Source organism: Hydra viridissima, unplaced genomic scaffold (assembly GCF_058129835.1).
Source record: "Hydra viridissima isolate aposymbiotic clone 2 unplaced genomic scaffold, HvirCarnegie_v1 scaffold_23, whole genome shotgun sequence".
Taxonomy (NCBI): domain Eukaryota; kingdom Metazoa; phylum Cnidaria; class Hydrozoa; order Anthoathecata; family Hydridae; genus Hydra; species Hydra viridissima.
This window is the reverse complement of record NW_028324322.1, coordinates 342,918-368,071: the sequence shown is the minus strand read 5'-3', so window position 1 is coordinate 368,071 and position 25,154 is coordinate 342,918. Positions and strand designations below refer to the sequence as shown.

The window sequence follows — 25,154 nt, the reverse complement described above, 5'->3', positions numbered from 1 at the left end:
GTGGAAAAGATCATTATAAATGTTTCTGTTTACTTTTGTATTTTTTATTTCTGTTTTTTTTTGAGTATGGTTATCTTATTGTTTTTATTCAAAATTATTTGAAAACACAAGAATTTAATTTAAAAAGCTATGTTCTACAAAAAAAAAACGAAAAACGTTTGCTTTAAAAATGAAGCAGTAAGTTAACAATCCGGTAATGGTTGCTGATTTTGGTCAACACCTTCATCTTTTTTCTCTATCTAATGAGGATGTAGTGCAAATTTTCAAGGGGTTAACTGGCCATCAAAAATTAAAAGCAAATTTTTGGGGTTGTACGATAGTCTGGATCAGAGTATTGGAGTAGGTACAAACGGCGGGGCGGAGCGGATCAGCGGGGCGCATCATTCAAGTGACACGGCACTTTTAATAGTTAAATTTCTGCAAACGAATTCAACCTGAACAAACAAATTGCTAAATTTTTTTATGATGACTTTTTAATAAATGACTGTGCCAGTTTTGACAGGTTGCATAAAGCACCTTATAATAGAGGTTATTGCAAATCTTATCGCCAAGAGCAATATGAAGATAGAACAACTACACTCAACAATCCTAAGGCAGGCGAAGTTTATGTCATACAAGTGAATCATGGAAAAGGTTAGGCAGCAATATTTCAGTGCACTTGTATAGTATTTGTATTTTTTAAATATATTTGTATACTAAAATAGTATAATGTAGTAAATAGCATAGTTTTTGGGTTATACTAGTAAAAATCAATTATGATGCCTAAAGAAAAGTTAGACTTTAAACACATTTAAAGAAGTTATACCTGTAATCTACAATGTAGACTGTAGCCTGCATGTAGTCTACAAGACTGTATATAGCTTTGTTTCTTTTAATGTTTAAAGTAAAATCTAACTTTACTTAGGCATAGTTTATCCTTTACTTAAGGCTATGCTACAGTAAAGCAAGATATCTTATTAATAAATATGAAAGGACTTCTAAATGTCATTTAACATTATATTGAATATTTTCAAGATGTCATTTAATATGCAACATTTTTTTGAAGCTAAAAATTGTCTTTCCTATTATAATTTATTTGAAGATTTATTTATGATTGTTAACACTTAGCTATGTGTTAACAGCGAGTGAATTAGAAACTCACTTTGACGACTCACTTTTGATAATGTAGGTATATACTAATAAAAAAATAAAAAATTTAAACAAAAACTACTTAGAAGACTTAAGACCAAAAGTAACTTTTGTTTAAATTTTTTATACTTTTTATTAGTATTAAAAATTTTCATTACTATTAAAACTCATTAAGTTAATTTTTTTAATGCAAAATATTTGTCTAATTTGTTCTTGAAACTGTTTACATTTGTTGACTTGTGGCAATGTCGGGGTGTTAGCCAGGAATATATTTTATGATAAACAGAAATATATCTATAATCCCGGTTCGAAGCCCTCATGTAACCCAAACATCTAGCCCTAAATGGGTGAGACATATTTTCAAAGTTATAACTTTTTAAAACTTTTTTATTAAATTAAACTTATAATTTTGCAATGAAAATAAAATTATAATATTTTTTCTTTTTTTGATAGAGAAGTATCTCTAACTCAGATAAGACTAAATTTTTTTCGGGGAATCCTTGTCGCAAAAATCTAGATCTTCCTATATTTATGAACAGTAATGTACTGAATGAGTCATCTACCCTTTGTCTTCTAGGATCAAATCTTGCTTCTGATTTTAACCATCGGCTAAGGTTGTATTTCTTTACCATGCTTGCTACTTTATTACTCCTGATTCTATTCTCTATCCTCATTGATGTAAGTTCTATCTTTTTTATCCAAAAAAACATAGAACTTACATCAATGAGGACCTCAAAAGTATTATTAATTAGTATGATTCGTCAACAAAAAGTTCAATAACATTGTTGGTTTAACAATAAACACAGATTAATTACTACCTAGATAGCAATAAATTTGTGTTTATTGCTGATAATAAAGTTAGATTACGGTATTAGTTAACTTTATCATTAATCTTAATTAATATATTGTCAATATCATTCAATTTATTTTAGATATTATTGCATATATGTTCAACATAAATATTGTTTATTAATATGTTATCGTTCTAACTATATTATCAATCTATTAATCGTTTATCTTAAAATAAATGTTTTACGACAAATGCCCTGATGTTACTATGTAGCTTAACATGAGTGCAGTTTTTGCCCTCATGCTATGCACATTTTGTGACATAAGGGCAGATTCGTAATTACATTCTGTGTAACTTAATATTGTTACGCAGGCAAAATATTGTAACATGAGGGCAAAATTGATAGGCCAGAGCTAGGCAATTCGTAAAATGAGGCCAACTAAGAGTACTGCTACCACTATACTTCTACTACTACCACTACTACTACTACCACCACTACCACTACTACTACTAAAAAAAAAAAAAAAAAAAAAAGAGGTATTGAATTTTGGAAACTTTAAACCCATTGGGAATTCTACAGTATACTCGGTGCAATTTGGTTAATGATTAGGCTAGCTAACACCCTGAATATGTTCCATAAATTTTCTGTTTTGTTTATAAGGAATTCGTACCTCGGTATAAACTTGGTTTGTTCTCAGCTTTATTTTTTGTTATTACCTCTGCATGTTTTGAACTTTTTTTTGTTTGCTTATATTTTTGCTCTTTTTACTCAACAATTTTGGTTGTCCTGATTTCTGTCACTTAATTTATATGATGTGAAGTTGTTCTCCATGTATAAAGCAATTCCAATAATTCCAATAATTATCAGCTTTTTGCCTGCCACATCTATTTTCATTTTATACTGTGAAACCTAGTAACTATAAAATTGATGAGTTGTTAAACCATGCTATTTTTAGTTCAAACAAAAGTTTAAATTCTCCTTATTTGTTGCCAAGTGATGTTGCATGTAAATATTGCGGTTGTTTATTGTATATGCAATGTATATGTGTGTATATATATATATATATTATTATTATTATTATTATTATTCTTGTTATTATTATAATTATAATTATTATTATTCTTGTTATTGTTATTATTATTATTATTATTATTATTATTATTATTATTAGTATTCTTGTTATTATTATTATTATTATTCTTGTTATTATTGTTATTGTTATTGTTATTATTATTATTATTATTATTATTATTATTATTATCATTATTTAGACGATTGGCGGGCAGATGGGTATAGGTGGAAAAGACGTAAACGCGAAGACTCGTAAATGATAAAGCAAAAAAGAATTAAGTTGAAAACAACTGAGAAAAGACGTAAACATGAAGACTCATCAACCTGCCATATAAATAAATGAAAAGATATCGCAACTGGAAAACAAACAAAAGCTGTAAAAGCTCAAAAAAAAAAGAAAAAATCTGGAAGTTGGAGTTTTTGTTAGAAGAAGAGATTTAAGAGGACTTTAAGAGAAAAGAATTTTTAAGAGATTTAAAGAGGATTTTTAAGAAGAGAAAGAATTTTGTGATAAGAAGAGTATTTTGATGAATAAGCAGTTTAATAAGCAGTTGAATAAAAGAATTTCAAGTAACATTTTGTTTTTAAGCAATAAACATTCACTCTGGTCGATGACAACAGTAGGCGGATCACCTGATATAAATCAGCGAATCACGCTTTTTTTTTGTAGAACAATAATTAAACTTTACAGAGTTTCATTTAAACAATCAAAATATTAGGCGAATGACTTAATATATCATTAAAACTTATAGAGTTTGATTATGCAATCAAAATATTAGGCGTATCACTTCATACAACTAGACGGATCATTTGATATAAATTGGCGGATCACCATGTTTCTTTGTAGAACAGTCATTAAATATATAGGAGTTTGATTCAAAGAATCAAAATATTAGTCGCATCACTTGATATAAATTGGCGGATCACTTGATACGAATTGGCGAATCACTTGGTTTGGCGCTATTTTACTTTCGCACCCCTCTATTTTTATTGCAGATTATGAAAGATCGTCGCTTAAAACGAAGAAAACGTATGAGAAACAATACTTTAAGACTAACTTAACGCACTCTAATTTCAATTTCAAAAAATCAAAAACTCATACGAAAACACTAATTTTCGCCATTTTTTCAACGCGATGACGAGTTTAAAAAACCACATAAATGTTACAGTTATAGACCTGGTTTTTATATGGTGTGGTTGTAGCATCATAATTTCCGCTACCATCAGCGTTAAAAGGAATTCGAAATTACCGCGTAATACGTAAAAAAGAATTCGAAATAACCAAAATAGGTTTCTTTTGTTTTTTGATCAAAATCTAAACTTTGATTAAAATCTTTTTACTATTAAGCATAAAATGGCACTTGCTAGAAGACCTACCATGCTTGATTTTGATGGAATTTACAATAACTGATATTGGCTGTAGATTTAATGGCAACACTAACGAGTGCATACGTTGGTGCAGAGAACTCGGGTTACTTACTATAGCCATGACCTGTCCTCGATGTATTATTCAATGCAACGAACAAAGCTATAGTCGTAGTATTGATGGAAAGATTTGGCGTTGTACGAGAAAGCAATGCAAAAAAACAAACATTCGAGTTGGAAGTTTCTTCGAACGATCCAAACTTAAATTATGGCAAACAGTTGGAATTACGTATATTTGGACTCGAAGTGCAGGAAAAAGTCGTGGGTTGTCGGTAAATGACATTCAAAAAGATTTAGAAGTCGGAGCCTGCAATACAGTGGTGGACTGGAACCAGTACTGCAGAGACATTGCCGTCAACTACTTTGTGAACAACCGTATTCAATTAGGAGGCCCAGGCTCAATAGTTGAAATAGACGAGTCACTTTTTTCTAGACGAAAATATAACCGAGGGAGAATTGAGGAAGTACAATGGATATTTGGTGCGTATGAGCCAGCAACTAAAGAGGGGCTCCTCATTCCTGTTGCGAACCGTGATGCAGCGACCCTATTGCCCATTATTACGCAATGGATACGCCCTGGAACAGAAATTTGGAGCGATATGTGGGGAGCATATAGAGGCTTAGCTGCACAAGGTTTCCAACACAATACTGTAAACCATACTTACAACTTCGTTGATCCAGCTACAGGGGTGACTACTAATAGAGTCGAAGCGATGTGGCAACGAAGCAAATCAAAATTCAAAGCTATGTTCGGACCCACAAATCATGACATGAAACCAGATTATTTGTCAGAGTTCATGTGGGCACAGCGTTTTAAAGAACATTCTTACTTTCATTTTTGGGATAAAGTTGCACATGATTATGTAGTTTGATAACAGCAAGAAATACTTATAAACTTAATACATTTATGAAAAAGATTTATTTACTCTAACTTAATGTAAGGAAGTAATGGAGAAATAAAAATTACTGAATTGTTAATTTCTCCATTATTTCCTTGACAACCATTCAATAGCTGGTAAATTAAATTTTAAAATGTTAAACAGCGGTGAAAACCATGTTTAATTTTTAAATATTTACTTTCACTTTTTAAACACGTTATCGCGTTGAAAAAATGGCGAATATTAGCGTTTTCGTATGAGTTTTTGATTTTTTGAGATTGAAATTAGAGTACGTTAAGTTGGTCTTAAAGTATTGTTTCTTATACGTTTTCTTCGTTTTAAACGACGATCTTTCATAATCTGCAATAAAAATAGAGGGGTGCGAAAGTAAAATAGCGCCTGTTTTTTGGTAGAACAATCAATAAAAATAAAGGAGTTTGATTCAAACAATCAAAATATTAGGCGGATCACTTGATATAAATTGGTGGATCACTTTGTTTTTTGGTAGAACAATCAATAAAATTAAAGGAGTTTGATTCAAAGAATCAAAATATTAGGCGGATCACTTCATAAAACTAGGCGGATCACTTGATATAAATTGGTGGATCACTTTGTTTTTTGGTAGAACAAACAATAAAATTAAAGGAGTTTGATTCAAAGAATCAAAATATTAGGCGGATCATTTCATAAAAATTCGGCGGATCACTTAATATAAATTGGCGGATCACTTTGTTTTTTGAGTTCTTAAAATTTATAAAATATTATAAACTTATATACTTTTTTTTGTCGTTTAATAAAATTGTAATATGCAAATTCCTTCTAAATAGTATATCTTTAATGAATTTAAACTATATCTGAATAGTTTTTTTTCTTGTTCGTTTAATAAAATATAACTCGCTTTAGTAACGTTTAAATGATCCGCCCCGCCGTTTGTACCGTTTAAATGATCCGCCCCGCCGTTTGTACCGTTTAAATGATCCGCCCCGCCGTTTGTACCGTTTAAATGATCCGCCCCGCTGATCCGCTCCGCTCCGCCCCGCCGTTTGTACCTACTCAGAGTATTGATATGATATATATTCATTTTTAATAGTGTTATTCCTTATATTAGTAGACATAAAAAGTTTGTCAAAAATTTACTCAATTTTTTTTTTCTCTTTTAAAGGAGTTAAATGTGAATTGCAACAGCAAAAAAAAGCATTTTAACCCTGCGCTAATTTAACTAATTTAGCTGGGGGCTGGGTTCGGAAATTTAGCAAATTTGTCTGGTTCCATCGTCGGCTACGATAATCCAAAGATTAATTAGTAATATTGTCCGTTTGTGCCAATCCCCTATGCCAAAAAATTATATTAAACTTATGTTAAAAGCAAAAAAAACAAAAACAAAAAAAGACAAAAGCACATGGAATAAATGAATCAGGGTCACCAGCCAATAGATGCTTATGCTACGTCTTCAAGACGTCTGAAATTTAGACGTCTTGAAGTAAATTATTTCCATTCATTATTTCATTAAAATATGAAAGAAACAGCAGGCATGTTTTAAAATAGATAAGTTTTTGAAGTTAAATTGTGATCTAATAAGATCACATCTTTACTTCGTATCAATCTGATTGAAATATTTTTTCAAGTCATTATTTTATTTTGCAAACACGATATATTATATGTATTACAATAAATATATTTATTCACTAATATTATTATCTTAGCTACCTATTAAAAATTTTATCTGAATTTCTTGGGTCTTCTTTGAATCATAACTTTGACGTAATGCCTCGACGTTAATGGGATAGTAAAATGTATATAAAGAGGTACATGGGCCAGTACAGATCATGCAAACGTGCAAAACTTCTAACAGATGACTTAGAAATGGACAATACTGGTAAATCTTCATTGACAGAATGTTTCACTGAAGAAAATACTATTAAAAACAATGAGGAAATTGTTGATTTTAATGTTTTAGTTAAAGCTAATGTAAAAAAGCTCGACTTATAAATCAGTGTTGATTATCTTCAGTCAACAAGTATTCAGTTTTGGTCTATAGTTGGGGCGTTGTTAAATCTGATTTAATTTTAATAGCTTTAAATTGTGGACATAAAAAGCGATATTGTTTAAATGATTTTGTGAAAGAATTAAATACTGTGGGAAATAAGGTAGTGCTAAGTAGTACAGAGTTTTACATATCAATAAAAAATATTGTTTGTGATGCTCCAGCACGATCTTTTTTAAATCAATTTTAAACCACGCTGGCTATAATTTTAGCAGTCAGGAAAATGCACTTTAACAGGTCCTAAAATAATAATTTAAAATAAAGTGAAATAATGTGCTTAACTATTACAAAGAATAATAAGAAAAAAATTATAAATGTTATTTGATTAGTGAGTGTATGTGTACATTCACATTCAGAAAAAACTATGCCAAATAACTTGTTGTACAAAACTTAGGGGATCTTTTTAAACGGGGGGTGAATATTGTAGTTTTGCGATTTGTCAAATATCGAGTTACTTAAATTTTGTAAGGTGTTTAACTAAATAATTAGCTTAGCTTGCATTTGCAACACTTTTAAGGAAAGAAAAAATTCTTATATATGTTAAATTCTTATATATGTTAAATTCTTATATATGCTAAATTCTTATATATGTTAAATTCTTATATATGTTAAATTCATATATATGTTAAATTCTTATGAATATTAAAAAGAAAAAACTCTTATACATGTCAATCATAGTTTTACATTTTATTACTCTGGTAAAAGGTCTCCATCAAAAACTTGATAACTCTTAATAAAAATAACTCTATTCTCCTGACCACCATTAGAGCAAAAACGGGTAAGAGAGGTTCTTTACTAAAAACTATTGAAACAAAGAGGGCATATATAAAAATGGTCAGATTAGTGCCATATATTGTAATGGTCAAATGATCAGTTACTTTTAATAAATTTATTTAGTTGTGTGTATTTAACGTTTTAAAGTCACTTTCCTTTTTTTTAAAAAAGAAACATGTATCAAGGGGATACCAAAAAATTAATAACTCATGTATAATTTACGTTCGCTTTATATTAATCTTATTAATTAAAGTTCATGTTATAAAAAACATGACAAGAATTTAGCTTTACTTTTTTGTCAATTTAAAGCACGATGAAATGTTATTATTTTGTGTCAGTAACTAAAAACTTTGTTATTGTTTTGAACTTAGCAATGTCGAGGAAAATGGTTCTGCGTTACACTGATATGACCTACGTCAGTTGTAAATTACTGAATATTAAGTACTTGGTAAATTATTTTACCTCCGCATACTTCTTATTTTAATTTTACAGATGGTTTAATTTTTTCAATTTGAAGGCGTTTTTCTAATTGGGTATAAGTTAAGGTTTCGCAACTTTAAATTGTGGAAAAAAGTCACTATAAATTAACAGACCGACCATAACCCGTATTACGGGTTGATTTGTGTTAGTTAAAACAATCAATATCAAAGAGAAAACGGCTGGGTTGTCGTTTGATGTTGTTGTGAAAAACTTTCTTGGAAATAAAAAAGCAGAAAACTATGCAGATTTAGATTTAAAACTAAAGTAAAACATGAATTTTTTAATAATTAGTAAAAAGTTGATAATTTTCTGGGACAATATTTATAGGATGATATTTATAAAAGGTTTATTTTCAACAGCTGGCATTTGTTTTCATCTGCTTTCTCCTTTTGTTTTAGTTTGGTAAACAACTTTTATTGTAAAAAATATTTCATAGCACTTGGTAATGAGTTTCAAATCTGTATTTTAGAATTTATTCTAATGTTTTGCAAAATAAGGAAATGTTTATTGCAAAAAATCTGTAGCATTCCGTAAAAATCTGATACCAGATTCGAATTCAGCGTATCAAAATTATGTAAGAACAAGTGTCAAATTTAATGCAATAAAATTTTTGTAGACCTGTGATATAAGCGCAAGACATCATCATCAAGAAAATACTTTTAAAGTCATAGTGATAAAAAATACTTTTAAAGTCATAGTAAATAGCCAATTAATATGATAAAGTTATATGAATAAAACAATCATTATATGTACCTATTTTGTTTAAATGATGGCTTCAAATATTTCAGTAAAACTGATCATAATTTAGGATTGGCAGAAGAAATATTTTATTTCTCAAATGAGGTTTCGCGATAACAAAGAAAGGGTTGTTAATAACAACCCTTTCTTTATTGTTTTGTTATTTTAAATGACTTTATTTATTTAATTAAAACTCGCTTTTTGTTTAAGATAGTTGATATATTTCATTGCAAAACTTATTTATACATTTTGTTAATGTATATAATAAAATATATTTTATATGACAATATATCGTATATTGTTGAATAACTACGTTATTTCGTCTCACTATTGGTCATTCCAATGTCTTACATTACAAATCAATATAAATGAGAAGAGTTATATGAATCAACTAGAATTAACATTTCATTAAAGCCCGAATAAAAGCTCGAACTAAAAACCGAAAAAAAGAAATTCGTTATGTTTTGAAATATTACGTAAATATACGTATTGACCATTTCATAATTAATCGAAGTATGACCTTCAAGACGTTTGTGTAATAATGTTAATAGAGAGCTTACGATTAGAAAACTGCAACGGCAACTTCTACAGTTTATGACAAATATTTTACACTAGGCATGCGCAATGGATGGGATTCCCTGAAATGCCGTTTTAAAACTTTTTACGCAACGTCTAAACATTGAATTTCGTGTTTTCTGAAAACGGCTTATAAATGGATCAAAGTAGTACTTGCTCCAAAAGTGTAACAAAGTAATTATTTACTTTCTGATACAAATTTAGGATATATACATAAGTATAAATGCATGAATATATATATATATATATATATATACATACATACATACATACATACATACATACATACATACATACATACATACATACATAAAATGGACTTTAAGTTTATTAATTTATTCAGGTTCTTATTTTTTTATTTCTTAGTTTAATGAGATGGACAGAAGAGCATGACATTTTCTTTCTTCGTGAAATATTACTCCATGAGCCATACCAGTACAAAAAAGGGTCCATAGAAAGAGGAAAAAGTGGGGAAAAGATTGCAAATGCACTTAATTCTGCAAGTCAACCAATTTTTAAAGTTAAGTCAAGAGCTGTGCGAGACCACTTAAATGTTTTAATTGAAAATCATAAAAAGAAAACAAAAGATGAAGAAAAAGCATCTGGTATTAACCCAGTCGAATCAGAGGTGGATATAGCTGTTGCTGATATTATGGAAAGATTCAAAGAGGCTGACGAAACACATTCATCACAAAGTGATGCAAAATTACTTAAACAAGTTAATGATCAAAGTAAAGCTACTGAAATGCGAAAACGTAGTATGGAAACTTTGCTAGAAACAACAGAAAGAAATGGGCAAAAAAAGTGCAAGCGTCCAAAAAATAATGGTTCTGAAACTATGGTATATCTACGAGAGAAAGGAGAAAGAGATGGAGCTATAAAAAAGGAAGAGCTAGAATTAAAAAAACAAAGTCTGCAGAATCAATCCGAAATGTTGAAACTCTTTCGACAACAACAAACAATTATGCAGGAAATAGTGCAACAACAATCACAGCAGCAAGCGACAATGTTAGAATTAATAAAACAACTTTCCAAAAATAAATGAAATTCACTTGAAAGTGACTAATATTTTCTAAAAAAAAAAACTTCTTTATTATTTTCTTAAAATAAAAAAAACTTATTTATAAAAGTTGATTTAAAAGTTCAAACATTAAGTGAACTAGTTTTTTATTATTGTCTTCTATTTTTATACAAAATATTCCTCAAGCGTAGGTGGATTAATACCAAAATAATTAGATGTCTGCGAACCATATAAACAACTTTGAGCATTATTTAGTAAGGCACAAACTATATACATTTTTCCCACAGCATTTAGGCCGATTTTTAAGTTTTTTTTAAAGTCTAAAAATTTAAAGTAGTTCAAAATATCTCCAAATAACCATTCAATTGAGACTCTGACTTCACTCATTCTCTTGTTCCAAATTTTCTGCTGTGGAGATAACATTGCACCTTTAAAGCCTGTTTGTAAATGCACTCTAAGAGGATATGCAGGATCACCATAAATACATAAGGGATTTCCTGCAGTATCAAATGAATGCTGTCCTAATAAATTTAATAAATTAGAGTCAGCTAACATTCCACTATCATGTTTTTTTCCCTCAACTGGTCCAAATAAGTTAGCTATAAGGCCATTTGGAGCAACCACAGATTGAAATTTTAGACTGTGTATTTTTTTATGTCCATTGTAAAGTACTCTTTGGTTTTTTCCTGGTTTAGTTATTGGTCTAACAGTCCCATCTATGAATCCCCAGCAGTTTGAGAGAGGAGCTCCTTTGCGATGCACAACATCGGCAAATATTTCTAGATTATTTGGAGAAAGCCAGTTTTGATTCAGTGTTGTAAATAAATGAATCCAACGTTCATAGAGAAAGTTCATAACTTGATTTGAAATCATGCTTAATTGCGGAACAGGTCGTCCAAAACGAGGTATCATATCGAGTAGTCTACATGGGTAGGAAAACCGTTTTAAAAAAATACACAGTGCTTCTACCGGAGTAACTTTTAAGCCGTTATAACATATAAACTCTTGAGGTAGTTGAAATACATTGACTAAGCGATATATATCACCACGTAGAAATCTAAATTCACTTTTGCATTCATCATCAGACATGATTTCTAAACAAAATTGCTTATAACTCCGAAACGGTAAATCTGGATTCTTAGACGAATTAAATTTGTAAAGCAGTAAAAATTCCTCGTCGTCTATGATATTTGATTCTAATGCAAGCAATAAACTATTTCTAACATTTCTTAAAGGAGCCATTTTTAAATTTTTTTTTTGTTTATTTCAAGATGTTTTCTTTTTTTTGAAGCGGAAATTCGTAACTAATTTTATTTGAAGACCGCAACTGCAAGTCGCAACCGCTCGATCCAGACCTTTGCCGTCTCCGTTGCCGTTGCAGTTTTCATATCGTAAGCTCTTTAATAAATCAAATTTGTTTAAGCAGGATTAAAATACTCTTTTTTTTTTCTTTTTCTTAAATAATAGGGTTTATGTATTCTTTTTTTAACTTAGTCTGTTATTTCTCAAACAGCATAACTGGTATATTTGGAATATGCCATTTGTAAATTTTATTTGGAACAGTAATATCGTGAATTCCAGTTGTCTAAAAAAAGAATTTTTCATCGTTTAAGTTGAAATTGTCATATCATTACCAAGTAAAGTATTTGGCGCTTCTGCAGTTTCTCCCCCTCCCCCCTTTCTTTTAATTTATTTTATTATGATTGATAATGATAGAGAATTTTATGCTGAATTCAGAAAAATATGAAAACATAAACCTGAAAATCAACGGAAAGTGCTTTAATTCGAAGTCAAAGTTGTAAAAAATCCCACTTTCTCCACCTCCTAATTTTATGATTGATTCTGATAGAGAATTTTATGCTAATTAAGAAACGTATAAAATCATGGGTCTCAAAATCAACAGAAAGTGCTCTAATCTGAAGTTGAAAGTACAAACATTCACCAAAAATTGTTAATATTCGCCATGTTGACTTTACGGTTGATATTGTTTTTAACCGCAAAACATTGCCAGCCTGGTTTTTACTATAAGGAATTGTTCCTAGTTTAATATAGACGCGTAAGTTCTTTCCAGAGGTATCAGGCAGACGATCGAGTTTTCAAGTTTTAAAACGTGTCGCTCTTGTGAAAATTCGATTCCTTCTTAAGAGTATAAGTTTTATAACAGAATTTACGGTTAATTTTTCGAATATAATTTTATTTTTATGTTATTAAAGAAAAAATTAGTTGGAAAGACAAACTCTCTTAGAGATATGAAAAAGGGCTTTCTTAATGTTCTTTGCAATAAATGTTCTTAATAATTTTGTGTAGCTATGAAAATAGCCGTTTTTTGATTTACACAACATTAGGCATGAATTTTAATGTATGTTACGTTTGATGCACACAGGATATCAAACCGGACACGCTGTTAAAACTTAATTCCAAAATTGAAATAACCGATGTTCGGAAAATCTCTGCATCCACATAAACTGGGATAAATAATCAGCTACCATTTCGCGATTAGTTGGCCCCATCATTGAATTGAATTTTTGCATTGGCTTGACACCACATAGCTACCACGTCATTTGTTGTTACACCTGTCTGTGGATCTACAAAGTTGAGGGTGTGGTTAACGGTACCATGTAACTATGCAGGAGCTTGCAAATCATATGCTGCACACATGTCACTCCAGACAATAGAACTAGGAAGTTTCCATTGATGTATGATAGAAATTAATGTTGCAGCATCGCGATTTAGGACAGGAACCATTGATGTATGATAGGAATTAATGTGCAGCATCGCGATTTTGGACAGGAACCAAAAAGCCTTTCTTCGTTGCAGGTTCATACCCTCCAAATATCCACTGCTACGGGATTATTCTACCAATTATATATTTTCTTCGACAAAAAACAAATTCATCTATTCCAACAATGTAGGTACGTGGACTGATTTTTTAAAACTAAGCATATACTAAAATGTTATATATCATTAGAAAGCCCTTCAATACAGTATTCTAAAGGTGAAAAAGTTATTAAAAACGAACAATTTAAAAAAAAAGTTATGACGTTTTTAGTAGCAAATTTTCGATATATGGATTTATTGAAGAAATTGGTTCCAAAAAAAGTTTTTTTTTTCACTGAAATTGTTATAACTTTGTCAAATCTTATCCAAATGCCTAAACCTTGGTATCAAAAGATAGATGTAAGAGTAGGCTACAAGTTCACATAACTCTATAGATAGAAGGGGTGTATAGAGAGCCAGAGGGGGGAACCGGAACACCATCGTAACCTTAAAAAATACAAGTTTTTCATACGAAAGAGTGTTTTTCTGATAAAATATGTTATCTTTATTCACAAAAAGTTAATCTAACTTGCTACCATTCCATTTCCAAATATTAGTGGTCTTTTTTAGATTAAAGGGTGGACGTCTTTGTTATGTTATAACACCCTCGTAGTGAAATGTTACATTCTTAAACATATCTAAACCCAAAAAACACTGATTATATTTTGTGTTAAAAAAGTTTAAATTATAATTTATTACTTTACATCATATACAGGTGGTGTATAAATTGACATTAGGGGCGGGGCATGTCCCACGCTTAACGCCGCCCCCCCCTTCGCGCCCCTTCCCCTTCGCGCCCCCCGCCCAGTCTTTTCCAACCTAAAACAAAATTTTTAAATACATATGAATGAAGGTTTTAAATAGAGTTTATAGAAAAGAGAAATAAGTATTCAAAATTATTTTACTATGTTAGTTAGGGAAGGGGCATGTGCCACGCCCAACGTCCCCCCTCCAATTCTTATTTAAGTTTGAAAATGTTTTTAAATTGTGTTTATTTAAAAAGAGAGATATAACTTTACAAATCTTACCACATTACAAGATGCAAGTTGGAGTATCCACCCTAAAAATAAGCCAAAGATAAAATATATTTTAAAAATTTTTAAAATATAAAATATAGTAAATTTATGTCTTGGCTTTTAGTAAATGATATTATTTAAAATTCCAATAATGAAACTAAATAAATCATTTTTAACAATAGACACCACGTGAAGGTAAGCCAGAGCCGTCTATCAAAAATGTTTTGCAAGCTACACAACTTGCTGTACCATAATTGCAAGCTACACAACTTGCTGTACCATATTTGCAAGCTACAAAACTTGCGGTACTCTGTCGGTAATTCTTAAATATACAAAAAAAATATATTTTATATAATATATTTTATATATATTCAAATATATATATATATATATATGTAATTTTCTTACTTGGGTAATTTAACTTTCTATTATTGCTGATATGTTTTAACTTTTAATGAATATCTTGTTTTAAAATTATTATGTTTTCATTATTAACTTTTATTGATTATTATTATTATGTTATGATGAATAACTATTATTTAACTTATCTGTATACTTGAAATTATCAATATTAAAAATAAAATAGCATATCAATAACTTTTATATTCCATTTAGGAAGATTTTAATTCACCTGTTATAACATTAGCAGCAAGCTGTATTTTTTTCATCTTATATTCAGCAGCTTCAATATCTGTCTCATCTTTTTTCCAGTAAGAAATAGTGTAAATTCTGTTATGTAATCTCTTGTTTACCTTTTCAACTCTACCATCATAAATGACAGGTTTGGAATTGTCAGCATCATACCACTTATGACCAAGTTTTCTGCCTACAATTCTCTTCGACATAACATCATCTAAATCTTCAAGTTGCTTTGCAGATAAGTGTTTATATTTATGCATCATTTCACTGGTAGTTAAAAAACAGAGCTCACGCTCTAACTTTCTTTTTTGTTTTTCGTCTATTTTTTGACGTTTACAACCCAGTCTGCCAGTAATCTCTGCTCGAATTTCATTATGTAGTAGTCGTGTTTTCATTCTTTTTTTACGTGCTATGCAGATAGACCACTTAACTACCTTTTCTCTAGACAACTCGACCAGATTATCAAGATAATCGGTCGTCCTATTCTTTTTGGATCTTAATTTGCTAGATATATAACAAATTGTTGCATTTGTGCATCGTCCTTTGGCATCACTAAACATACCCATTAATTCTTCGATGTCTATATTGTGAAGCCTTGCACTCGCTGTCTCCTTTTTGAGTGCTGCTGTAATAGAAAGGGAGAAATATTTTTTATATTATGTTCCAGTCGTCATGTAAAGTAGAAAAGCAGTATAGTGTTTCATAAAAATGAAACAAGTGTGGAAAAGAATGTGTAGGGAGATCAAGAAGTCCTTCCGAGATGATGGGGAGACAGCTAAGATCTCCTCTCACTATGAGTTTTGAAAGTGGAACACCATTATGATATCGACAAAAACCAGATTCCAAACGTGAACTTGCTGCATTCATATCTCAGGCTGGTCTTAACACTACAATCATTTTGAGGAATAACTCCTCCGGAACATTAGCACACTGTGATCAAATAAACAAACGCCTAAATGAACCTAACACACCCATGAATAATGGAGACGCTATACATGATGATCCCATCAACAATGAGAAACTCGATCTTTCCAATAGTGATAGATCTGATATACATGATATACCTGAAATAACTGTAACTAAGGAAGAACATATCCAGAATCGAAGAACTACATGGTATATTATCAAATAATATAATCAAATAATATAATCATAACAATAATATCAAATAATTATAATCAGCTACCTTAGCAAGTTCTTCAAGAGTTCGCTTTCCTTTTCTTGTTGGCTTTTGATTGTTGGAACTCTTCGAGTTCAAGACAGCCGATTGTTTTAGATGATAAATATTCATTGTATTTACTGAAAGTTGGTTTGACCAACTCGAATCTTTTGTCATGAACTTCATAGGTAACTTGTTTATTTGAACTAACTTGGAATTTAAATGCGTAACATTGTTCGCAATTTCCACATTCAGAGACGCAGGGAGTGGGGTTATATATATACCGCATCTCAAAGTATTTCTTAGTATTCTGAAGACGTATTTCATTGTTAATTTTCCAAGATTTGAAATTGTTGTTGCATACTGCACAAGTCTATATACGAATAAAATATATATTAATTGTAAATACTATAAACGTATTATTTTAAATAATAATCAAATAACTTACGGCAGGATTGGCTGATCTAGAAGCCCGATAGCATCCTTCACAGTTAATAAAACAACATCCGCGTCTTTCATGACAAGATGTATCACTTTCACATAAATCTTTTTTAAACACTTCTCCGCATTTGATACAAACTCCTCTCTTGTAACATTGTAAAAAATATTGTCTACTAACTTGAGATAATTCGATAAATGGGGTTCCGTTATCTTGCGCCGGTAACAACACAACAAAATGGCTGTGAAGGCCACGACCGCATCCTTCATGATTAACGTTGTAACAGATCCTTCCAATTCCAAAAAAGGTTGGGTCATTAACATTATAATTGGAACTAACAGATATTGGCGTAACTCCAATTCTTCCTGAACCCGTAATTGATGGAAAATTGATAACGGACGTATAGGAGTCGAGAAAGCTTGTAACTTGGTTATTGTTTCCTCCTTCTGTGTTTGTAATTGAAGTTGACTCCATGGCTCAATACACTCACTTAATTGAAATAAAATATTGTAAAATTCAATTTTTACTTTAGTAGTCTACCAGTAATCTCTGCTCGAATTTCATTATGTAGTAGTCGTGTTTTCATTTTTTTTTTACGTGTTATGCATGATAAAAATAATTCGGATTATTAAAAGTGGCCATTCAATGGCGTCCTCGAATGTTCAAACCTGAAACTAGGCGAGACATCTTAACTCTATAATAGCTTAGCACAAATAGCACAAAATTTAAAACGCCGCAGTTATGCTTGTCGCTCATAAACCATAAAAGTGGAACATCTAGACTAGAGGCAAGAATGGTAACAGCTCCAGAAAATATCCCAATCTTTGATGGTGTAGTGTCGCAACATATAGCATGAATTTGATCTATGATAGTATAGTATCCAAGCAAGTTAGAGATAACTTAAACTTGATCGCAACCTTTGGAGCTCTTTGCTTGAACCACTCCCAAGAGTATGTCATCTGTATCTTCTATGTCTGTGGAAGTGACACATACAGCTATTCTTTTAACTGTGACAGTAATGCTCTGCTGTTCTTCTATCTGCTTCACTTGTTTTCCATCAAAATGAAGACAAAGTCTCTTTCCTTTCAATCTGTCAAATATGTCCTGCCTCATCTGATCACCTAATCCTTGAATTTGTTCAAACCTTTTTCTATGGACTGTGCCTCTTGATAAGTTTAAGTTGATTTCATGTCATCACTTTTGTGTGCAGAAGCAGCAATATTTGATAAGTTACGAGGAGTTTTCATTTTTCCAGTCTCTTTTGACAATTCACGTTGAAGGAGCTTTTTGTTAGCTTTTAAGCGTAACAAGTTTTCTTCTTTTGCAACAGCATAATTAGGAAGTCTTCTTTAATTTGGTAACTGCTGATACAAAATCTATTTTTAAAAGCAATTATTTTAATCCTTACAATCAAAAAAATACCAACAACATAATTTTCTATGGTTTTTTAACCACCTTATCTTTCCAGAAAATATCAGTGACAAAATTTTCAAAATTAAATTGCAGGATGCTTCAAGAATTTCATTTACATATTTTAAAACATTTTATCATAAATGTTATAATTTACTTCAGATAATTCATTGTTTGAATCTTGCATGTTCATTATTTAAATCTTGCAAAAATAATGTTTACCCATCTTCTGATGCTTTAAAACTTAAAAGGAATGGACACTCTTATAAGTTCTGTACAAACATGTTCAAAATCGGTTTTTTTTCATAAAATAAATATGCTATCCTTTAATGAAAGCATTTTGATTAGCAGAAAGAATAGAAAAATTTAAATTAGAACATTGTTTATTTCATAACTAAGCTATCAATTTATTATTTTAAACCTTTATAATAAATTCTTCATTAAGAATATCAAAGTTACAAAACAAAAAAGTACTAACAAAGTTTGACGCTTTCCATTGCCTTTATTTGTAAACTTCCTACCACCATGTATACAACAAAACTTTATATAGTTATATTTTATCTGTGGAACTATTATAGCAGCTTTTCTTGGAATGGTTTTTCTAGCAGCTTCAGTTGTTTTGGCGTCACGAACCCACAACTGCACAAAATGAGAATCTTCATTACTTAATAACTGATTTTAAATCTTCAAATGATTAAAATGTGTCTTTGCATGCAAAACTAGTTGACACCTTTTAAGTATGAATTTAATGAAATTTTTAAAATGTATAGTTGAAATATTTTCCCAATAATTGGAATTTAAAATAAATGAAATCGGAACTTGTTTTGATTTTTTCAACCAGTAAACGGGCTTTCAGCACTAAAGCTAATTTCGTTACAGTGCGGACGTTCGGCACTCTATCCACGGTCTCTAAAATATTAGATCTATATTTACAGTTCAAAAGTAATCATTTTTTTCAGTATATATTGTGCTGTTAAATTTGCTGCCTATTCAACCTTAAAGAATGATAGAGTTGAAAAGTATATGTAAAAGTATATATTCACAGGAAAAACATATTTTAGATTGATAACAAATAAACTTCATTAAGAATATAATTTTTGGAGACTGATTAGTGATTTCAAAAAGTTAATACATAATAGCTTTCCAGTTATTATATTTAATATAAGGTAAGTATGGGTATTAAGGCCCACATAACAGACTTTTGTTCATTTAGACTTTAAAAATTAAGTTTAAAAAAATATTTTCAATTGCTGCTTAAGATTAAACATTCCTTGATGTAAAAATCTTATCTGCATATTGAGGAAATAATTATAACAAAGGTTATTCATGTTTTTGTAGCATACCTTAATTGGGCCTTATTACCCCCTTATGGGGGTAATAAGGCCCATGTAAAAAATACAAAAAATAAATAAAGAAAAACCAGAAAAAAGTTTGGAAACATTCTTTTATTGCATAGTTTATCTCAAATTTATAAAATAATAAGTAATCTTGCATATTTATATACTTTAAAAGAATCAATTTTTTATACAACAGAAAATTAAAAAATTCAATAAAGAAATGTTACAAAGAAAAACATTCTTCGCAGAATGGACGTGCTAATTCTTCCTCATCTTCAGAATCATACCCCATGCACCCCTCGTGGTACCAAACTTTACATTTACAACATTGTCGCATACTTTCTACAGACTTTTGCTGGCATAACAAACAAAACCAATCATTCACATCCACACTTACAGACTTACTTTTCTTTGCACTTGGTTTTCCTTTGCCTTTATTCTTTTTATTAACAGCTTTAGAAGTGGAGGATTGAGAATAATCTTTTTTCAGGTCTTTAGAAACATTTGCTTTTCCTTTGCCCTTATTCTTATTATTAACAGCTTTAGAAGTAGAAGATCGAAAATCTTCTTTCGTTAGGGCTTTAGCAACATAGTTAAAACTTTTTTTGCGACCGACCATAGCCATATTTTTCTTTTTAGCAGGACTCGGCATTAAATCATTGAAACTTGCATTAAGATTAATTTCAGGTTGATCGACTGAAACTGTTGAGGGACTGGGTTGGGTGACTGAAGCTGGTGAAGGACCAGATTCAGTAAGGCACGTGTTAAAAGATCCACTATCAATTTCTGTCAAAGTACTTGGCAAAAAAGCAGTATCTGGAATGGCATTTGGGTTAAAAGGATAAATCCCAGTAGCCCTGAAACCACTTGTAATATTCCCAATTGACATCCACTTGTTCCATGATGGTGTAAAAAGTTTGCCAAATAGAGATTTGGTTATTCTTCTATCTGGATATGTCCTCAAATATTTCATGACTTCTTCATCCCATTAGGACTCGAAAGCTTTAAAGACAGATTTGTCCATGGGCTGCAGTTCATGGGTAGCATTGCTTGGTAAGCAAAAGATGTGAATCCCAAAGCTTTCCGCCTTTTCAACTATTCGAATATTAATTTGGGAAGCAGCACCATCAATAATTAACAGAGTCTCTCCACTTGTTTTATATTTATTGAAGTGGTCAAGCCATATAAGAAAGGATTCGATGGTCATCGACCCCTTCTCCGTCATTAATGTAGTTGAACCTGGAGGCAAATCATCACTGAATTCACTCTTCAGGCGAATACCTTTGAAAAGCACCATTGGAGGTATAGCACTTCCCATAGCATTGGCACAGCCAACCACAGTCACATTTTCTGCATGTTCCTGAGCAACAAGATGAACTCTCTTCGCTCCCCGTTGTACTAAAACAGCTTTTTGGTGATGAACTGTAAGCCTGACTCCTTTTTCATCCATGTTGTAGAGCCTTTCTGGAGTATTAAAAAAGCCATGCAATAACATTAGTTTTTCAAATTTGGTGAAATAGTCCTTAACAATAAACGGATTCATTTTTTGTGCCCTTGCTGGGTTCATAAATTGCGCCTTTCGGCAGCTAATTTTTGAGTAGCGCCTTAAGAAATTATTACACCAGTCTCTACCTGCCAGTTTTTTGTTGACATTGAAGCAATGATTAATATTGTTTGCTTCGACAAACTCAAAAACATATGCCCTCAAGAGTTTTGGTGTTATTGGCATACCAATGTCTGACAATCTGAAAATTCTTGACACTAACTTGCTCCTGCTCACTAGAAAGCGTAGTTTTTCTTCCTAAAGACTTTTTCTGGGATCCTGTACACAAGTGATTTCGTAGAGTTCTACGAGGAATTTTGTATTTTATGGCAGCTTCTCTTTGCGATGCTCCGTTTTGCACAGCTTTGAAAGCCTCCTGCAATTGACCTTCTGTCCAATGAGCTCTACTTTTTCCATTAGCAGTTGCCATTTCCAAAGACAATATTTTAAATATATATATATTTAATAAATAGTATTTAAGTCTATAAAAATAAATATATAATTTTTTCTTTTAAAAAACAACATTTTTAAATTGATTAAAAAGTAAAAAATAAATTTTTTCAAAAGTAGTAAAAGTATAAATTCTATAAATTCCAGAACAACAACGTTTTTGTAACTAATATTTAACAATTTTATTTATTTACACTAAAGTTTGTTGTTTATTGTTTGTATAAATTACTTTTCTTAACTATTTCTTTTATTTACGCTAAACTTAAGTCAGTTTCAAGTTGTTTGTTTTAATTACTTTTCTCAATAAATTCTTTTGTAACGCTAAACTAAAGTTTAGTGCATTTCTTTTATTATTACCGCTGACCTCGTGTTTGGGCCTTATTACCCGATTTTTAGTGGGCCTCATTACCCGCTTTGAACCTGTTACGTTTATCGATAATGTATCCTTTTGTTTCAACACTTGCATAAATATTACATGATGAGTAATTATAACGAATAAGTACTTAATGCAAATAAATGCAATTGAAAAAAATAGAAGCTTTATAAAATATTTTAAAATGTAAAAATACGTATCTTAAAAATTAGGCTTAAGCAATTTTTGACGAAACTAACAAAGTAATCTTGCTTTGTCGAACGCGCGGTAAAGAAATGCTGATTTTTTTTTTTGCTGCCAGTGATAAAACCAGATAACTCTAATATTTTAATGTCGAAAAAAAGTTTCACAATTTATTTTTTCCCTAACTTTGGATTAGTGGGCCTTATTACCCGCCGGGCCTTAATACCCATACTTAGCTTATAATAATAAAAAAACCAATCTTAAAACATCTAAGCATTTAAATTTAAACTGTTTAATGAAATCACTCGCCTTGATAGTTTGAATGATCATAATTTGCTCCCGCATGTTTTTCAGATAGAGATGGATTAATAATTTCTTTAAATGACTTAAAATGCTAGTAAACATTTGTTTCATGAGTCGGAAACCATATTGGGATTTAAATAGAAACAGAATCTAATGAAACTGCAGGGTCTCTACACATATCAAATTTAAAAAGATTTTATATATTTGGTTAACATGCATCTATCATTAATTTTGTCATGGAAATTTGAAGAAACAAGTATATACATTTGCATACTTCCTAGAAAAGAAATCTTTGTTCACTGTTTTTGCTATATCTGTAAAAAATTTGCTGCCAACAATTCCGCTTTCCTTTGAAAATAAATGGTTTTTTAAGTGCGAAGCATTCACTTTGCTGGCATAAAATGTTCCCAATTACCTTCAAACACCAGAGCTTTTTTGTAAAGTTTTAGGTGATCAAAATCTGGTATGGAAAAAAAAAGTGTTGTTAAATATTTGCCTCATTGCCAAGTTGAAGAACCAGTATGTCAAGTGAATACCCTTATGATTAAGCAATTCATTTTTAATTCCATTAACAAGCAACATTTTCCAGGTTAGCTGATGAAAGTATCGCTCAAAAGGCAAACAAAGTCCACTTGTTAATTTAATATAATTGATGCGTAAATTATTCCGATAGAAAAAAAACGTGTAGATTACTTGGGAAATATTTAAAAATGGCAAAACAGATTGTTTTTCTATTATAAGAAACATAATTTTTTTAAGTGCTATGTAATAGAATATCACCGCACCAGTAGAAATAATGAAAACGAGGATGCGTTTTGAAGTAATAGAACTTAGTAGGGTACCGAGTGCGTCCGAATAATACAAGAACATTCATAGTTCATAATAATAACGCAACAAATACATAAATGAAATTCATTATTAATATGTTGCTATATACGAAGTCCGCAAGACATGGTACTATAATTTAATTTTTAATTCTAAAATTGATGATTTTCTAGTAATATTTTACATATTTTCAACCAGATGTTATGCAATATTTTATATATCTATATGAGGGGATGTTACATTCTAAGCACTATTTGGTTTGTTGTTTTTTAACAATATACAAGAGCGATTTGATATTCTACACATATAATAGTAGCATGCCAATATTTCTTAATTTTATTAAGGGGAGGTGATATTCTAAGATTCTAAGCACTATCTAGTATGTTGTTTTTTAACAAAATACATAGGCGATGTGATATTCTAAGCATTTAATACTGATAGTATATAATATATTTTTTAATTTCATTAAGTTGATGTGCTGTTCATAGATTCTAGGCTGTAAATATAACTATGATAACTAGAAAGAAAATACATTGAAAATGTTTGTTTTGTTGTTTTTAATTATATTTAAAAAAAGAGCTCAGTAATTTATCTATGTTCTACATAACTATTTTCTAATGATGTTTGCATTGCTTATCTTAATCGCAAGGCCTAAAGTATTTTTGATTTTCCTAAAATCATTAATTAATCTTCCTTTTTTTTCCTTGATTTTAGGTTCTTAATCTTCCTAGTTGTAGAATCACAATAAAAACCGTCAGTCTTGATCTGAAGAAACGGTCAATGCCAGGAACAGCATCTGGTTGTAAATAGTTGCTCCAACACTTCTAACTTCGTTTAATTTAGAAATTGGTGTACAAGGTTTTTTAGTTTTTATTAAAATAATACAATTTTTTTTAAACATTATTGAAAACTTTTTGTTAATTTTTTCTTAGTTATACTAATGTATTACATCTAATTGTATTTAGTTTTTGGTATTTGTTTTTTGGAAGCTGATAACAGGTAAAAGTCTACTTTGTCTTTATCAGGGTTATCATATTATATAAACCAATATTACAATAAAGCATTTTATATACAAAATTTTATAAAATTTTTTAATTCTTTTCTTTTGCTTGAAGAATTTTCAGCCATGTACCAAACCTATAGTGAAAGTGTAGTTGTAGTTATTTAAATCAATCAAATATTTTATCATAATCAAATATACTAAACCTATGTTCATACTAAACCTATGTTCATTATAATATATCATTTACTGTAGCAAATGTTTAAAAAAATCTAAACCAAAATTAAAAAATCTACAATAATAATTAGTTTTTTTCTTAAAACCAACCTAGTTTTAAGAAATTGAAAAACCTCCTTAAACACAACAAATTCAAAATCGAACTAAAAATTAGTTTTTCTTTGTAGTACAAAGACTTCTTTCTCAAGTTGAAAAATAGCTCCAACTTTTAGGTGTTCAAATATCTCTGTATAACTATCTGAAACAATATTTAACAAAATAAATGAAAACGTACTTCTACTGATGTTTTATGGTTTATATTTATATATTATACGTATTAAAGACCTCAAAAGAAATAATAATAATAATAAAGCCTAGAGTTATGATTTAATAAAGGAATTGTAATAGTAAATATATGTGCATAAATAATATCTTCAAAATTTTATACTTATAAATCTTAACATACTTTTAAAGATGAATGTTTCCACAGCAAAACGATATGCTGTTTTTGGTTTCAT

At 30.2% G+C, this 25,154-nt stretch overlaps 4 protein-coding genes across 5 annotated transcripts in view; 1 reads left to right on the top strand and 3 right to left on the bottom strand.

The window, feature by feature from the left end:
- Nucleotides 1-25,154, bottom strand: part of LOC145187181 (uncharacterized) — a 101,970-nt gene that overhangs the window by 54,720 nt on the left and 22,096 nt on the right. The window lies entirely within an intron of this gene.
- On the top strand, nt 9,822-11,177 carry LOC145202535 (uncharacterized). The gene is made up of 2 exons (XM_090075631.1): nt 9,822-10,079; nt 10,272-11,177. Exons 1-2 carry the CDS (start codon nt 10,042-10,044, stop codon nt 10,948-10,950), a joined length of 717 nt encoding a protein of 238 aa, XP_089931757.1. The 5' UTR covers nt 9,822-10,041; the 3' UTR covers nt 10,951-11,177.
- LOC149876253 (uncharacterized) lies at nt 10,881-12,322 on the bottom strand. The gene has a single exon (XM_090075620.1). The coding sequence runs from the start codon at nt 12,166-12,168 to the stop codon at nt 11,092-11,094; it is 1,077 nt and encodes a 358-aa protein (XP_089931746.1). The 5' UTR covers nt 12,169-12,322; the 3' UTR covers nt 10,881-11,091.
- LOC149876252 (uncharacterized) lies at nt 15,371-16,048 on the bottom strand. Its single transcript, XM_090075646.1, has one exon. The coding sequence runs from the start codon at nt 15,962-15,964 to the stop codon at nt 15,371-15,373; it is 594 nt and encodes a 197-aa protein (XP_089931772.1). The 5' UTR covers nt 15,965-16,048.

Bases quoted from the DNA above. Each gene is read 5' to 3' on its own strand.
- LOC145202535 (XM_090075631.1), top strand. From the start codon at position 10,042: ATGGATCAAAGTAGTACTTGCTCCAAAAGTGTAACAAA. The intron at 10,080-10,271 runs GTAATTATTTAC...TTTATTTCTTAG, and splicing joins TGCTCCAAAAGTGTAACAAA to TTTAATGAGATGGACAGAAG.
- LOC149876253 (XM_090075620.1), bottom strand. From the start codon at position 12,168: ATGGCTCCTTTAAGAAATGTTAGAAATAGTTTATTGCTTGCATTAGAA.
- LOC149876252 (XM_090075646.1), bottom strand. From the start codon at position 15,964: ATGGGTATGTTTAGTGATGCCAAAGGACGATGCACAAATGCAACAATT.